The sequence below is a fragment of the Peromyscus californicus genome, unplaced genomic scaffold (assembly GCF_007827085.1).
Source record: "Peromyscus californicus insignis strain IS unplaced genomic scaffold, ASM782708v3 Scaffold_3__1_contigs__length_106647218, whole genome shotgun sequence".
Lineage (NCBI taxonomy): Eukaryota > Metazoa > Chordata > Mammalia > Rodentia > Cricetidae > Peromyscus > Peromyscus californicus.
This window is the reverse complement of record NW_026294551.1, coordinates 52,837,747-52,855,007: the sequence shown is the minus strand read 5'-3', so window position 1 is coordinate 52,855,007 and position 17,261 is coordinate 52,837,747. Positions and strand designations below refer to the sequence as shown.

Genomic DNA, 17,261 nt, shown 5'->3' with positions numbered 1-17,261 from the left:
AAACCACCCCACAAAACCAAAATCAAAAGGTCAAAAATGGACACAAATAAGAGCGTTCACAAAGGTCTGCATTTTATACAAAGGCAGGTTAATTAGCTGAACAAGAAGGATCTTTAAATATGTTTATTGGATAAATGAGGGGCGGATTAACAGAGAAATGTGTAAGGGGAAGGATGTGGGAAAGGTAAAGGGACTGACTAAAAGATAACAAGGAAGCCGGGCAGTGTGGGGGCAAGCCTTCAGCACTCTGAGAGGCAGAGGCAGGCAGATCTCTGTGAGTTCAGGGCCAGCCTGGTCTCCAGAGCGAGTTCCAGGACAGCCAGGGCTACACAGAGAAACCCTGTCTCGAACTCCCACCCCCACCCTACCCTCGCCCCAGATCAATAAATAATAGCAAGAGTAAGAAAGTTGAGTGACGGTCTGAGAGGGGGAAGGGGGTCGCAGGAGAGGCAGCCTGGGAGAAAGAGGTAAAAAGGGTTGGGGAGGCGGTGACAGGCACATCGGGTCATGGGACTACAGGATCTGGAGGGTGGACCCATGGACTGAAAGTCGGGGAGGAGGTAACCATACAGAAGGGAGGAATGAGAAGCCTGGAAGTCGCGTTGGGAGGAGGGATGGGGTCAAAGTTTGGGAAAGCAGGAAGGAATGTAAGGTTGAGACAGGGCTCTTAAGGGGTGAGCCAAAGACCACCTTGGGGAGTCAGATGCTAGAGTGGGTGGGAGGGGGCGTAGAGGGGCACACAGATAGGCCCCTGGAAGCTCAGAATGAGGAGGGAAATGTGTGGTTGGGGAAGCAGTTGAGGAGAGTGGAGGGCAGGTTTGAAATGACACCGGGAGGGGAATGTTGGGCGTGGCAGAGACTCTGCCCTAGGCCTTGCCCAACTCCGCGCCCTTGCAAAGGCTCTCAGTGCTTTCTCCCTTCAGGCAGAAGGAGCCTTGATGTTGGAGGAGACACTGACAGGCAGCTCAGGTATTAAATCCTGTTACCTAGGGCTGGGATGGCATGTGGGCGGTTAGAGAGCCGTAACTACGCGGAGGGCTTGAGCAGTGACCCAGAGGGTCGCTAGACCACATCTCTGCAGCAGAAATTCCTTGAAGGTTGTAGCGCGGGTGATTTTACCGTCCTGGGTTAGGACCCCTGAAGACGGGGCAGGCCATGGTAGGAGACTGAAGAAAAAGGAGCTAGGAGTGGAGGTGAAAGTCGGGCTAGACAAACAGTGCGCGCACAGTGCGCGCCGAAACCCGCAGGGAAAGGGTGGCAAGGGGCCTTCCCAGGGGCGTCTATGGGGACGGGCTCCGCAGCAACCGGGGCGCACCTGTATGGAGAAGAGAGGAAGGGGCCACCCGGAGCCTGCAGGGGACTGCGACCCCAGGGACTTGTGCGAAACCTTCGCCTACTTCCCATCAGCAGTTAGGGCCAGGCAAATGAAGGGGCGTGACACTGGCGCTCAGGTTTCTTCCTCTTCACCTGGACAAGGAGGGGGTGGGGGCCCAGACTTCCGGTTCAGGTGAGTGTCCCTTCGGTGACGTCAGGTCACCCTCGATTGCCCCTCTGGTCCCGCCCCGGCTCCCGCGCTCCCGTTGCCTGCGGGGGCGCGTCCCCGACGCCCTACATATACTCAGGTGCGCCGCACCTGCTCGCCCGCACCTGCCGCCTCCCGGCCCAGCTCTTCTCTGCCGTGCACCGCAGCCCGGGGCCCGGGGCCCGCACTCTTCCTGGGGGCCACGCCCGAACGGCCCCTCCGCTCCTCTGGGTCGTCTCTGAGCACGCCGGAGGGAACCCCGCCTGGCCTTCGGGGGCCTCTTTTGTCTGGAACCAGTCCTTCGGGCGAAGCCGGTTCCCTGTGCTGTGAGAGTGTCGCTTCACCGGAGGGGACGATTTGTGTTTACCTCGGTTAACAAGATTTGCAGTTAACCGTCCGAAAGCAAATCTTTTTCCTATCTCTAGGTGACTTAAATCTCCATCCAGTTTTTGTTGTTTTGTCTTTGTGTTGCTTCCCAGATTTTGTTTTACTGTCGGGTCGCCCTCCCGGCGCGTCCCATCTTTTCTGAGACGGAAATGGCCAATGCGGGCCTGCAGCTGCTGGGCTTTTCGATGGCCGTGCTTGGCTGGGTGGGCCTGATAGTGAGCACTGCCATTCCGCAGTGGAGGATGAGCTCGTATGTGGGCAGCATCGTCACAGCCCAGGCCATGTACAAGGGGCTCTGGATGGAGTGCTCCACGCAGAGCACTGGCTTGTCAAGCTGCAAATCCTACGACTCGGTGCTCGCCCTGCCGGGTAAGGCCGTGAGACCGACGGAGCGGACGTGCCCGGAGTCAAGGTGGCGGGGTTAGGTGTGGGGCTGGGCTGAGGCCGCACGGCCTGGAGCCCGGGGTTGCCAGGGAGGAGGAAGTGGACACCTTGAGCCCAGTCGGTGGGACCGGGAGACAGAGGGCCTGGGATCTGGCAGTGGCACGTGGGCCCACACCCCTCTGCCCGGCTTGAAGGGGGGAGTCCTGGGAAAAGGCACCCCTCACCCCCGGCCCTGGGCAGTCCATGGGTCTCTGTCTTCTCCTGCTTCTTTCTCCGGGACAAAGGGGGACCCGGACGGAGGTGCCTAGGGCCGCAGAATCGTGCCCTCGTTAGACGTGGGACCGTACTTGTGGCTTCTAATCTTATCCGCCGATTAGCTGAAGCCACAAACCCGGTGGCCTCGATAGCGGGGGCAGAGCTAAGACACGCGCCCGTCGGTGTGGCTCAAACGAGGGCCTGGCCGCCACCTGCACTTCCCTTTCGCCCCCTTTCTCCCTTCCCCCTACCTGGCGCGGTTTCATCGAAACCTCGGCGCCCCGGGCGGGTTCTGGAGCGCGGGGCGGGGCGGGGCGCTGGATGGCCGCGGTGGCGGGGTGGGGGCGGGAACTGTCTGCCCAAGGTCTGTCTTGGACCGAGGGGGCCCCAGGCTGGCGGTGGAGCCCAACTGGCACACTGCGGTCCCGGGGTTAGTCGGCGCTGTGTGCAGCACTTCGGCAGGCGCCATCCTAAGGCTACCATTTCCGCATTGACCTTCTCCTTCCTCCTCCTCTGCAGCGGCCTTACAGGCCACTCGAGCCCTAATGGTGGTGTCCATAGTGTTGGGCTTCATCGCCATGTTGGTCGCCACGATGGGCATGAAGTGTACAAACTGTGGGGGAGATGACAAAGTGAAGAAGGCCCGTATAGCCATGACTGGAGGCATCATTTTCATCGTGACAGGTGAGCCACAGGTCCAAGGTGGGACCAAGGGCTCTCTTCCTCCCAGATCACTGCCGAGGTCTTGGTTTGGACACCCAATACCAGAATCTTTCTTTTTCTAGGTCTTGCTGCCTTGGTAGCATGCTCCTGGATTGGACATGACATTATCACAGAGTTTTATAACCCCTATACACCCACGAATGCGAAGTAAGTCTTCTAGGGAGACAAATCCGTAGCCTTGGGACAGGGAGGAGGACATCAGACCCGAGTTTTGACTCCAACCCTTTCTCTCCACAGGTACGAGTTTGGTCCTGCCATCTTTATTGGCTGGGCAGGGTCTGCTCTGGCCCTCCTGGGAGGTGCCCTGCTCTCCTGCTCCTGTCCTGGTAGTGAAAACAGCACTGTATACCGTGCACCCCGCTCCTACCCCAAGTCAAATTCTGCCAAGGAATATGTGTGAGCTGCTGGGGTGCTCAGCCTGCGTGCGAGGTGTGGGACAAAGGCCTCCTGGTCACTCCGTCCCTGAACACCATGTACGGTTGGGGGGGGGGGTGCATCTAGGGGAGGGGAGGGCTTGGGAGAAGACAAAACATGGGGGTGTGCTTTTGTACAGTAATAAAAATTAAGTTTTGGAAATCAGGTGTCTTTCCAAGCCTCATTTCTTCACACTCAGATCCTTCCTTGAACAGGAGTTGGCACTATAGCGCCAGCAGGGCCCCTAGGCCTCTAGTCCCCATTTTGTTAGGCCTAATGCCTTGACTGTAGACTCAGGGTATTATCTATTCTCCCCTAAACTCTTTATCCTGTGTGGCCAAATGCTATATGGGTTTGTGTGTGTAGGTCAGAGGACAGCTTTGTGGAGTGGGTTCTCTCCTTCCACCTTTCTGTGGGCTCCAGGGATTGAACTCAGGTCATCAGGCTTGTGGCAAGTACCTTTACCTGCTGAGCTATCTCACCAGCCCCAACCCCCAACATCTACTCTTTAAGGAGTTACCAAGGAGCTTTTTCAATTTATATATGTACACATACATCTCTTTTATTAGAAATGGCATGGGAAGAGGGGGTTCTTATCCTCTTGCTATACACTATGCTCTCACCACACTTCTTTGCCCCAATTATATGGTACTCCTTGGCTCACAGGACAGGCCCTCCACAGACACAGCAAAACAGGGAGGGAGGGACCAGGTGAGGTCCCTGGCGAACAGGACGGTTCTGAGCCACAGTCTTCCTATTCCATTTGTCTAGTCAAACGTCTAGGTCATCATCTGGATCTTCTTGGTCCACGTCATCAAAAGCATCTGGCTCATAGAAGATGTGGCTAGTTGTCTGGCCTGGTCCAGGGCGGAGCAGAGCTTGCTGTCTGAGGAAGGAAGATGTGATGATGATGAGGGTAGGTGATGAGTCAGGTCTGGAGAGTGCCTTCTAGGCGACAGTGATACTCGCTTAGGTGACCCATCCCATGTCTCTGTGTCATTTTCTCGGTCTAAGTTCCAAGGCTCTTGAGAGCTCAAGCACCACTAGGTCCTGCGATGGGGATTGTCTTGTACCGCTCTAACAAAACCCAACTCCTGAGCAGCTGGAAGGCAAGGATTCCTCAGCCCTGGTTTCCATCCACCCACACCAGGCACAGAGCAGGAGCAGCTCCTGAGCCCTGGCAATCAGCGCTTGCCACACCCACAGACGTTAGCTTTGGCACTGGGGCCTGGAGAAGGGCCGTCTCCCCATCTGGTCCGGCTCAGCCAGGCCCCTAGCTCTACTGGAGAGAAGCACAGAGAGGTCCTCTATCATTGTGGGAATCCTGTATAGGTGGGTAGGGAGCCACTCCCTAGACTTGTCTCTGGAGGTGGACTTCAGCCCCTATAAAATCTTGAGGTTAATCAATAACCTGTCATCACCCCACCTTTCTGTGACCCAGATGCTGAGATCCCAGCCCAACCTTACTTTTCAGAGCTGAACTGGAAAGGCAGAGTGAGGCTGTCTCTGGCTTCTCTTTCTTTCTTGGATAAGTGAAGGTTAAAGGTCAAATGAGTCGTGGGATCCACCTGTAGGTAAAAGTGCTGTTGCTGATCAGTTCTACTTTTCAACCCCAGACCCCCAACATCTCTACGTTTTTTGTGTTTTTTTTTCCCCTTCTGAGACAGAGTTTCTCTGTGCAGGCCCGGCTGTCCTAGATCTGCCTGCCTCTACCGTCTGGCACTTTTTTTTCCTTTATAATTTTTATTTTATGTTCACTGGTGTTTTGCCCGCATATATGACTGTGAGGGTGTCAGAAGTGTGCATTGCCACTGCCTGGCTAATCTCCAGCTTTACTTTTTCCCTTGCCAGACTCTAGGCTCACACCCTTGTTCTGGCCCTGCTACTTTTAGATACCTGGGTTGTGTGAGGATCTGGGTGTAGTTCAGAATGGAGGGGAAGCCGCTCACGGAGATCCAGGCTGAAGTCAGGAAGAATGGAGAACCACCAAGTCTAGGGAAGAAAACATATACCCTCATTTATTTGCTATAAGACAGCATCCTTAACTGGTTATTAACAGGGTCTTTAAGTTTTTGGAGACAGATCTCTCTAGCCCTGGTTGTCATGGAACTCACTATGTAGACCAGGTGAGGCTCAAACTCAGATGTGGCTGCTTCTGCTTCCCAAGTGCTGGGATTAAAGGTGTGTGCCGCCATGGCTGGCTAGTTTATGGGTTCTTGAGTTGAGCAACCCTGAGTTCAAATCCTGGGTATTTCACTTGGTGTTTATTTAACTTAGGCAAGTGACTAATTTTAACATCTCTAGATTTTATTTTCCAGTCTAAAAAAACAAAGATAAAACAATCACTTCACAGGGTATCTGAGGACTGAATGAGGAAAGTGACAGAAATCACAGGGGATGCAGCTCAACGACTGTGTGTGTGTGCTGAGCATGTTTAAGGATTTAGGTCTGATCCTCCAAGCACCACAACGTATAAACAGGATGCTAGGCCTGGAGCTTCACGTCTTTTTTTTTTTAAGATTTACTTATTATGTATACAGTATTCTGCCTGCATACATCCCTGCAGGCCAGAAGAGGGCACCAGATCTCCTTACAGGTGGTTGTGAGCCACCAAATGGTTGCTGGGAATTGAACTCAGGACCTCTGGAAGAGCAGTCAGTGCTCTTAACTGTCTCTCCAGCCCTGGTGGTACATGTCTTTAACCTCAGAACTTGGGAGGCAGAGGCAGGTGGATCTCTGTAGGTTCAAAGTCTTTAAAAAAAAAAAAATCCAGTTCTAGGCTAGTCAGGGCTAGCTACAGAGTCAGACCCTGACCCAAACAAAATGAAATCAAACAAATCAACAACACACAAGTAATTAGATCAGCTTTCCTTGCTTCTCCTGAGACAGAATCTCAGGTTTCACATAGACCAGGCTGTCCTAGAGCTTACTAGGTACGCTGGAACTGCCGCTTCTCCTTCCTCCACCTGTAAGTGGACATCAGTTTGTACCGCTCTCCTGGTCATGCCCCCTGTCCTGTAAGTGACATCAGTTTGTATTGCTCCCCGTCTGTCATGCTCCCTGTCCTGGCTAGTTTCATGTCAACTTGACAGAAGCTAGTCATCTGAAGGGACAGAACTTCCATTGAGAAAATTCCTCTGTCTGATCCAGCTGTAGGGTATTTCCTTAATTAGTGATTGATGTGAGAGGGCCCAGCTCACTGTGGGTGGGGATCCCTTGTGTGGGTGGGGTCCCTCGTGGGCTGGTGGTCCTGGATGTTAACAGCAGACTGAACAAGCCATGAGGAGCAAGCCAGTAAGCAGCACCCCTCCATGGCCTCTGCATTAGCTCCTGCTTCCAGGTTCTTTGCCCTGTTCTGAGTTCCTGGCCTGACCTCCTTCAATGATGGACTACAACATGGAAGTGTGAGCCAAATAAATCCTCTCTTCCCCAACTTGCTTTTGGTCATGGTGTTTCATCACAGCAATAGAAACTCTGGCTAAACAGTGGCCCTTCTCTGATCCTAATCTCTAGTCTTCTCTGTTGTCTTTCCTGACCTGGTAAGTTGCACGTTGGTGGGGCCTTCGACAGAGGATGGAGGCTGAAGTCTGGCCCATTTTACCACTCAGAGTCACCTCTGTGTGAGCAAGGGTGCTCAGCGCTCCAGTGGGGCCGGGACCATGAAGATCTTCATGGATCAGGCCCAGCACACGTGCCTGCTCTACTACGGAGTCAGCACCTGGAGAGGACAAGAAATGAGATCATGAAGACACAAAGTAGCATTGAGCTGAAGACCTTGGAGTAAACAGTGAAGCTAAGAAAGGAGAGGGCCACATCCTATCACAATTAGACCTACCTCGGCCAATCTTACTATCCCACCATACTGCTCTGTGCCTTTACTAGCCCACAATTAATTATCCAATTCAGATCTGATCAAGGGACCACTGACTTCTATCTTTCAGCACGACATGAATACTTTTAGCATGTCTGGAAACTTTGCAGCCTCATCAATTACTGAGCTGCTTGTATGTTGTGGTTATCAGGTAGTGTCTTCCTTTCTCTCTGGGAACATTAACAGTGTGATACACTCTGCCAAACACTTTGGCACATTTTATTTTTTACATTTATGGGTGTTTATGTATACATGTGTATGTTCCATGGTGTGCATGTGCCATGGCATGCTTGTGGAGATCACAGGCTAATTTTTGGAAATCTTTTCTTCTTCCAACATGTGGAACTCAAGCGTTGAATAAAGGTCCTCAGACTTGGTAGGAAGCATCTTTACCCACTAAGTTGTCATGCTGGCTGGCCCAATTTGGCACATTTTATTTATTTATTTACTCATTTATTTTTGAGACAAGGCCTCACTAGATAGCCTTGGCTGGCATGGATCTCAATATATAGACCAGGCTGGTCTTGAACTCATAAGAGATCAGCCTACCCCTGCTAGGATTCAAAGTGTGTATCTTTCCACAGTCAGGTCTAATTTCTAAAAAAATGAGTTGTTTTGATTGATGTGTGTGGGTGTCCAGAGGCCAGAAGAGGGTGAAGAGCTTCACTTCCAGCCAGGTTTACTTCTTCGTGTCTTTTATGAGAACAAGCCTCTATAAGGCAATGGCCCAGTTGTAAGGTCAGTCTTGATTTTTCCATTATTTAAAACTGTACTTGAGGGGCTGGAGAGATGGCTCAGAGGTTAAGAGCACTGACTGTTCTTCAAGAGGTCCTGAGTTCAATTCCCAGCAACCACATGGTGGCTCACAACCATCTATAATGAAATCTGATGCCCTCTTCTGGCCTGCAGGCCAACATGCAAACAGAACACTGTATACATACTAAATAAAATTTACAAAAAGAAAAGAAAAAGAAATTCAAAAACAAAAACAACTGCACTTGACATTGCCCTATGTTTGTATTTGTAAAATAAGTGAATGAGGAGCTGGAGATGGAGCTCAGTTATTAAGCATGCCTGCCTGGTATACAAGCAGCAGCATATACACTCACTGTGCATGGTGGTACAGGCCTACACTTAGCCTCAGGAGGCAATGGCAGGAGATCAGAAGCTCAAGGTCGATCCAACCTCTTCGCCCAGCCAGATCCTGTACATCCGTCACCAGGATCTAGCTGCACTGAGACCATTACAGCAAACCATAACTGACCAAAATGCAGAGAACAAGTGACTGTGTGGTGGCCGCCCCCAACTGACTTATCTACAACACAACTCCTGAACCTGAGGCTCAGGGATCATCTTGGAAGAGGGACCGAAAGATTGTAAGAGCCGGAGAAAAAGGAAGTTCTTTTCTTTTTAAAGATTTATTTACCCCTGTATTTTATGTCTATGAGTGCTCTGTCTTCATGCACACCAGAAGAGGGCATCACATCCCATTACTGATGGTTGTGAGCCACCATGTGGGTGCTGGGAATTGAACTCAGGGCGTCTGGAAGAGCAGCGACTGCTCTTAACCGCTGAGCCATCTCTCAAGTCCTCTCTCTCAGATTTCATCTTCTAGCAATGTCAGAGAAGCTATACCCGTCAAGTCTCGTTAACATGGCTGCCTAAACAAGACCCAAACAAAGGAGACATCAGACATGCTAACATGGAAGAGGAAAAAAATTTCACAGGGCCTCTAGACAAACAACTACAGGCAACCAGGAATCCTGAGTGGGAGAAACAATCTTCCCAAGGGAAAAGCCCCCCAGTTTGTTACAGAATACCAAGTGGTCAGCCTTGAAATCATACACATATAAGTAACATTATATGAACTGAACAGCCTATAGTTATATAATTAGGAATATAGATCTATGTAACAATAATTAAAGAAAAAGAAGCCATGAATTTGAGGTGCGCATGGAAGGGAAATATGACTTAACTACATTTTTAAAAAAATTATTCAAATAATAAAAAAAAAAAAGAAACCTTTAATCCCAGAGCTGGGGAGGCAGACGTAGGCAGAGTTCTGTGAGTTCAAGGCTAGCCTCGTCTACAGAGAGAATTCTAGGATAGCCATGGATACACAGAGAAACCCTGTCTCAAAAAACCAAAACCAAAACTCAAAAACAGTAACAACAAAAAACCAAAACCAACCAAGCAAACAAAAGAAACCGTCTCAGTACACTGAGACTTAATGTAGAAAAAGAGCACATAATGTATAAAGATGTAATTTGTGACAACATAAAATTCTCAGGAAAAAAAAAGTTGTTTGAGGTCATCTTTGGCTACATACCAGGTGAGGGCAGCGTTGATTCTTCTGGCCATAAGGAATATATGAGACCTTACATTCAAAGAAGGTGGAGACCTAGAGACGGAACCACCCACAGAACAACAGGTACATAAAGAGAACAAAGCAGAACAGTGACGGGCTGGAGAGGTGCTCTGCAGGGAAGAGCACTGGTTGTTCTTCAGAGGACCTGAGCTCCATTCCCAGCAACCTCTTGGTGTCTTACAACCAACCACCCGTAACTTCACTTACACGGGATCCAGTGCCCTATTTTTGGCCTCTGCAGGCACCCGGCACCCACAATGTGCAGCACAGACAGACAGACCAAAAAAAAAAAAAAAAATCACATAAAGAAAATTAAAACAAAACCCTTGTACCTCTCTTACCTGGGTGTGGTGGTACAGTTCTAGCACCAAGGCTGGAGAGATGGCTCAGCATTTAAGGGGTCTTACTTCCCAATCCTAAGGACCAGATCTGGATCCCAGCACCCATGTAATAAGCCCAGTGTCCTGGTACACGCTTTAACCCCAGCTCCAAGGGGGACAGCTGGGGATTGCTAGCTTCCAGCCTAGGTGATAACATTCTAGTTGTCCCAGGTTCAGGGAGAGACTCTTCTTCAAAGAAACAGACAAAGAGTAACAGAGAAGGCAACCAATTCCCTCTTCTGGCCTCTATTTGCAGAGGTACATGAACCTGCATACACACATATGCATATAATCACAGGCATGGGTATGTATACTCGCAAAGATACAAGTTTTTTCTTTGCTTTTGTTTTTCAAGACAGGGTTTGTGTAGCCCTGGCTGTCCTGGAACTTGCTGTATACACCAGACTGGCCTCAAACTCACAGAGATCGCCTATCTCTGCTTTCCAAGTGCTGGATTAAAAGGCATGGGCCACCACTGCCCGGCCCCTTGTTTTTCTTTTTTGAGACAGGGTCTCACCATGTAGCTCTGGCTGTCCTAGAACTCACTATGTAGACCAGGCTGTCCTCAAACTCAGAGATCCACCTGCCTCCGCCTCCTGAGTGCTGGGATTAAAGGTGTGCCCCACCATGTCAAGCTAGACACAACACAGTCTTTTTTTTTTTTTTCCGAGACAGGGTTTCTCTGTGTAGCTTTGCGCCTTTCCTGGGACTCACTTGGTAGCCCAGGCTGGCCTCGAACTCACAGAGATCCGCCTGCCTCTGCCTCCCAAGTGCTGGGATTAAAGGCGTGCGCCACCACCGCCCGGCTAACAACACAGTCTTAAAACAACAAATCTCCAACAATCAACACTCCATCTCCCAATTCTCCCTAAAAAGTTCAGGAGATGGTAGAATATGGGACTGGAGATCCCTAGTACCTCTTGTTGGAGTGGAAAGGAAGGGGTGATGTTCTTTGGCGAGAGCTCTATGAGGGCACCTAACGAAAGGAGGAAGCTCACCTGGGGAGACACGTGGCTGGCTCAGAGCATGCAGGGTTTGACAGAGTGTGACACAGGGAAGGTGAAGCAAGAGCCAGCTCAGAGAATCCAGAGCAATGGTGACAGGGCCAGGATCCGTCCTTCTGCACATGGCCCTTAAGGTCCCCAGAGGTCCTTCAGGGACAGCTTCACCAGGTTTTGACCAGTTAAGAGGGTCTTTAAAGAGGTCATGGTAAACCAGGCTAGAAAGGGAGAACAGAAGACATGTTACAACCTTGAACTTCTTCCTGATTTATTTTTTCAGACAGGGTTTCTCTGTGTAACAGCCCTGGATATCCTGGAACTCACTCTGTAGATCAGGCTGGTCTCAAACTCACAGAGATCCACCTGCCTCTGCCTCCTGAGTGCTGGGATTAAAGGCGTATGCCACCCCACCACCTGCCTCTTCCTGATTTTTGGAAATTTCCCCCCCCTCAATTCTCACCAACACCTTAAATATTAGTGAAAGCTAATTACTGAAAGGATTTAGTAACTGACGGCAGACTTTGGTGTCTCATAACCTAATTCTAAGGTTGACTTTGGACCTCGTCCAGGGTCACCTAACTAGGAATTCTACCCTTTAAAGTCCTTTTTGACATTTGTTCTAACTCCTCTTCTGGGGGTTAGAGAGTTGGCTTAGTAATTAAGAGTGTGTATACTGTTCTTGAAGAGGACTGGAGTTCAGTCCCTAGTAGATTCACAACTGCCTATTACTGGACTTTCAGGGGAATCTGATGCCTTTTTCTCACTTCCATGGGCATTCACACTCGTGCACATATCCGCACACATACACATTATTAAAAAAGAAATCTTGGTGGGACAGTGGTGACTTATGCTTTTAACCCCAGCACTCAGGAGGCTGAGATAGACAGCTCTCTGTGAGCTCAAGGTCTGCCTGGTATATACAGCAAGTTTCAGGCCAGCCAAGGCTATGTTTTTTGAGACTCTGCCTCAAAAAACAAACCCAACCCTAACAACAAAAACACTCCCCCCCCCCCCCCCCCCCCCCCCCCCGCCCCCGGGGTCCTGCCACACGGAAGAGCTCTGTCATTTCCATTGTTTTCTACGATTTACTAGAGCAGGAAACCAGCTAGTCTCATCCACTGTTCTAGCACCAGTGTCTGAGCATAGCTCTTGGTTTTGCTCAGTACAGACTGACCTAGTGAGTGAACCTGGATACTGCACTAACTTTCCTAACTAGTCTCCACTTCCAGGCTGCCTTGTTTTGTTACATTCCCTCCATGGTAACCAATGGACTAGTGTTTCGAAGAGGCATGGTGTGACTAACTCTCCTCCCAACTGTTCTTGGCATAACATCTAAACCTCTATTGTGCTCTGTAAGACCTTTTTACAGTCAGGGACCTCTTTATCTACCTGACCTCTCATGCCTTGTCATATGTTATTCTGGTGTTCCCTTTGCCTTTAGGGCAAGTCCATTAGTACCCTGCAGTTAGTGCTGATGCAAGCCTGGATTCTATGACTGAATTATGCACCATTCAGAATAACCCAAAGGGCAGAGTTTATTTATTCTACCATCCAGTAGGTCCTCTAGTGCTAAGACACACTGTCCACCTTTTTACTCCCATTACTCTCAACTTCTGGGACCCTTTCTTGATTGTCTTAGCTGTCACCAATCCTCATCTCCACAGTTCCCATCAGCTCCCAACTGCCTAGAGCTCCAGCTTCAGGTAATCTGATGCTCCTAAAGATCAACTCGCTCCTTCAACTGCTGCTATTACTAGTTTTGGGGTTCAAAAGTGCTATGTGGTCAAGGATGACCTCAAATTGCTGACCTGCCTGTCTAAACTTTCCAAGTGCTGGGATGACAGATGTATACCCACACAGGTTTATATCATGCTAGGGATCAAACCCAAGGCTTTGAGCATGCCAGGGAAGCACTCCCATACCATACCAGCTGAGCCGTCTCTAGTCCCTAAAGTAAATTTATAATTTATTTATTTATATTTTTATTTGATATGCATTGGTGTTCTGCCTGCATGTATGTCTGTGTAACTGTGTTGGGTTCCCTGGAACTGGAGCTACAGTTGTGAGCTAACATATATATGCTGAGAATTGAACTCAGGCCATCTGGAAGAGCAGTCAGTGCTCTTAACCGCTGAGCCATCTCTCCAGCCCTATAAATTTATAATTTTAAAAAGCTTATCTCACTTTTAATTATGTATATATGTGAGTATGTGATTATGTGCAAGTGAGTATAGGTAACCAAGAAAACCAGAAGAGGACACCAGATACCCATGAGCTGGAAATACAGGTGGCTGTGAGCAGCCCTAAGCAGGTGCTAGGAACAAAATTCAGGTCCTCTGCAAGGGTAGAAGGCACTCTTACTTGCCAAGTCATCCCTCTAGTCCCTGTGATTTATTATCATTAATCTTACTATTATTATTGTTTTATTTTCTTTTTCTTTCTTTTTTTTTTTTTTTTTTTTTTTTTTGGTCTTTCAAGACAGGGTTTCTCTGTGTAGTTTTGTGCCTTTCCTGGAACTCACTCTGTAGACCAGGCTGCCCTTGAACTCACAGAGATCCGCCTGCCTCTGCCTCCCGAGTGCTGGGATTACAGGCGTGCGCCACCACCGCCCGGCTTTTTTTTTTTGGTTTTATCTGAGATTTTTTTTTTACAGAAATCTAAAAATTAATTTTTTTTAAAATTAAAAAAAATTAGCCGGGTGGTGGTGGTGCACGCCTTTAATCCCAGCACTTGGGAGGCAGAGCCAGGCGGATCTCTGTGAGTTCGAGGCCAGCCTGGACTACCAAGTGAGTTCCAGGAAAGGCGCAAAGCTACACAGAGAAACCCTGTCTCAAAAAACCAAAAAAAAAAAAAAAAAAAAAAATTAAAAAAATTTTGCCAAGTGTGGTGGCACATGCTTTTGATACTAGCACTCAGGAGGCAGAGGCAGGTGGATCTCTGTGAGTTTGAGGCCAGCCTGGGCTACAAAGAAAAACCTTGTCTTGAAAAACCAAAAACTAGCCATAACTGTCCCATTAGAAATCTGAAGATCATTTTTGCTATAAACACTGCCTCATCACTTGATTCTACACGTAATGAAAATGGGATGAAAGACTTGGTACTTCTGTCTTCATACTGTATCATTCTCTTTGTAGACATGTTGGTCATTTGAAAATCATATTGTCCTGAAGGGCTAGAGAGATGGCTCAGTAGTTAAGAGCACTTGTTGCTTTTGCAGAGGGTCCTGATTTGATGGTGGCTCAAATCATGTATAACTCCAGTTCCAGAGGATTCAACACCCTCTTCTGATTTCTGCAGGCGCTAAAGCATGCCCATGGTACACATATATACAGATAGACAAAACACTCATATACATAAGATCAAAAAAAAAAAAATCCAAAAAAAATTTAAAGTCATTTTGTCTTTTTAGCATATAGCCATGAAAGCAGTCTCAGGATACCATCATTTAAAATTTTAGATTTATCTTATTTGTTTTACATTTATTATTTATTTAGAAACAGGGTCTCACTATTGCTATGGAATGTCTTTTTGCATGCTGTGAATATGTGTTGCTGATTGGTTGATAAATAAAGCTGCATTGGCCTATGGCAAGGCAGCTTAGAGGCAGGCAGGAAATCCTAGAGAAGAAAGGAGAGGACAGAGAGAGACAGCCGCTGGGGTAGTAGAGCAAGACGCCAGCAGACCGGTAACGCCATGGCTCTGTGGCAAAACATTGATTAACAGAAATGGGTTATTTTAGGATGAAAGAGCTAGCTTGCTAGAAGCCTGCCATAAGCCATACAGTTTGAAAATAATATTAAGCCTCTAAATTATTATTCTGTAAGTGGTTGTTGGACCACAAAGGTGGGGGTGGGAGTGTGGGGTGTGTGTCCCCACTGGCCAGAGAAACATTTCAGCTACACACCATGTAGACCTGACTGGCCTGGAACACACAAAGATCTCCCTGTATTTGCCTTTTGAGTGCAGGGATTACAGGTGTGTACTGCCACAGTGGCCTTACAACATTGTTTTATTAAAGATATTTTATAAATTCAATGTGGCTTGTAACATAATCACAGCACTCAGAGGATGAGACAGGATTGATAAAGAGTTGGAGGCTATTGTGAGATCACATTTTTTTTTTTCAACAACTAAATTTTCTTTTCTGAGGATTGAAAAAATAAAAAGGAAAACGTTTTGTGTCCAAAGGTTAATTTACCCTATTACACTTTGGAGTTAGTACGCTCTTTTATCTTTTTCTTGTGTTTTCAACTCAATTCTAGCGTCTATAGTCCTAAGCCTTATAATAAGACCCAGAACAAAGCAACTGCAAGGATATTTATGAAAGATGACGGCATCACTATAAGAGAAACTGCGGTTTCTTGATTGACTATTTATTAACCTGCAAACATTAAAGCCAGAATGCTTATGTACAGGAAAATATCTTTACAGTCTACTCCAGAAAATATGAGTCTACTGCTCTGTTTTGTTTAGTGAGCTATGGTCTCATGATGTTCCTCTTCATCACTGTTGTATCCCTTTTCTCCAGTCAAGTCGGCCAGTTGAGGCTAAAGTCTCTACAACTTCGATAGTCTTGTTTATAATTTCTAGTGTTCCAAGTCATACGATCCCATTTCCACACAATCCGAGAGTCTGCGCTTTCGCTGAATAGACGCTCCTTATCAACTGTGGTCGGAATGAAACCCGTTGTAATTTCTACTTACCGGCTGTTGATATCAGAGCCAAAACCTTCGCGAAACTCTTCTTCACTCACTTCACAGCCCAGAACGTGGATTTGCTCCCCACTAAAGCAAAGATGATGGGGATATGTTGAAGAGTCGGGGCACCAGTGCCCTTCCCCGCAAGGACCAAGAGAAGCCGCAGGAAAACTCACCGAAGTGCAGATTTCTTGATAAGAGCCTTTAGGAGACTTCGCCCCTCCCACTCCACGGAATCTGTAGAGAGCCAAGCAGGTGTTAAATCCGACAGAGCCCTTAGGTCTCCGGCTTCATAATCCACCGCGACTTCCACCCCTAGCCAGGCAGCCTCAAGCCTTCCGCCCCTTCAGCCAGGCCCGAGGCTCCCCCCACGTGCCTCTACTCCTCACCTCGAACAAGCACCAAGCCACCGAGGGCCAACAGCGAGTCCAGCATCTCGGACGCTTTCGGACGCTTTCTGATGTCGTCACGGCCGAGGAGGCGGGGCACTTACGATTGCTCCTCCCCCCCCCTCCATTAAAGGCCCGCAAAGTCTGGAACGAGGGGTTTTTTTCCTTTTTATGTTCCGAGGTCTCAGCGGGGCTCCCTCGGAGGGGGCGCTCCAGAGTCTCTGTACCCAGTCGTAGAGAAGACATCCTCAGTCAGTTCTTGCCCCACGACTGGGGTGAGAAGGGCCGTTGGAACAGTTGTCGGTGCGATGGAGATAGGGGTCGCGCGAGCCCCACTCCCCCAGACAGTCCGAACCCGGGGGCCAATGACGTCACTCGGCCCCGCCCACAGCGCGGGAGGCTGGCTCCGGGTCCCGCCCAGCAGTAACCTTGCGCGCGTGCGCAACGCTGCATCCCTGGGTCTGGACTCCCTCCGCTTTCCCTAACTCTACCCTCCTTCATTAGAACGAGTTGCGGGCCCAGCCATCCCGGGGAAGTGACTACACGTCACTACCGGAAGTGCTGTCAGAGGGGAAGAGGAGGAGGGAAGCGAGGAGGAGGGAGCCCTTTGGGCGGTAAAATGGCGCCTGTCAGAGTGGGAAGCCCAGCTGCAGGACCTGCAGCCCCGCTCCTTAGCGGCTAAGAGACCCCGACCGCGGGGAGGGGGAGGCCACTCCGGCCCAGCGCTCCGCGCCCTTCGGCTCCCCCTCCCCCTCCTCCCCTGTTCCTGCGCTCAGAGGCCCCAAGAGTCCCCAAGAGTCGTCGTGGCCCAGCGCGCGCCGCTGCCCCCGCCCGCCCCCTTCCCGGGGCAGACCCCTAGCGCGCCTGCGC

General features: G+C 49.3%; 2 protein-coding genes across 5 annotated transcripts; one reads left to right on the top strand and one right to left on the bottom strand.

The window, feature by feature from the left end:
* Positions 1 to 322: 322 nt before the first annotated feature.
* On the top strand, positions 323 to 4,097 carry Cldn7 (claudin 7). The gene is made up of 4 exons (XM_052756563.1): positions 323 to 2,278; positions 3,068 to 3,232; positions 3,334 to 3,418; positions 3,509 to 4,097. The coding sequence occupies exons 1-4, from the start codon at positions 2,059 to 2,061 to the stop codon at positions 3,669 to 3,671; spliced, it is 633 nt and encodes a 210-aa protein (XP_052612523.1). The 5' UTR covers positions 323 to 2,058; the 3' UTR covers positions 3,672 to 4,097.
* A 124-nt stretch (positions 4,098 to 4,221) lies between these two features.
* Elp5 (elongator acetyltransferase complex subunit 5) lies at positions 4,222 to 16,555 on the bottom strand. 4 transcript variants are annotated; one of them, XM_052756556.1, is made up of 8 exons: positions 16,392 to 16,555; positions 16,179 to 16,239; positions 16,009 to 16,089; positions 11,303 to 11,523; positions 7,222 to 7,403; positions 5,582 to 5,677; positions 5,153 to 5,253; positions 4,222 to 4,571 (listed from the first exon to the last, which is right to left on the bottom strand). In XM_052756556.1, exons 1-8 carry the CDS (start codon positions 16,435 to 16,437, stop codon positions 4,457 to 4,459), a joined length of 903 nt encoding a protein of 300 aa, XP_052612516.1. In that variant the 5' UTR covers positions 16,438 to 16,555; the 3' UTR covers positions 4,222 to 4,456. The 4 variants fall into 4 exon arrangements, with proteins under 4 accessions (XP_052612516.1, XP_052612517.1, XP_052612519.1 ...); XM_052756557.1 differs by lacking the exon at positions 16,009 to 16,089; XM_052756559.1 differs by lacking the exons at positions 11,303 to 11,523; positions 16,009 to 16,089; positions 16,179 to 16,239; positions 16,392 to 16,555 and adding exons at positions 8,983 to 9,217; positions 9,886 to 10,207.
* Positions 16,556 to 17,261: the final 706 nt, after the last annotated feature.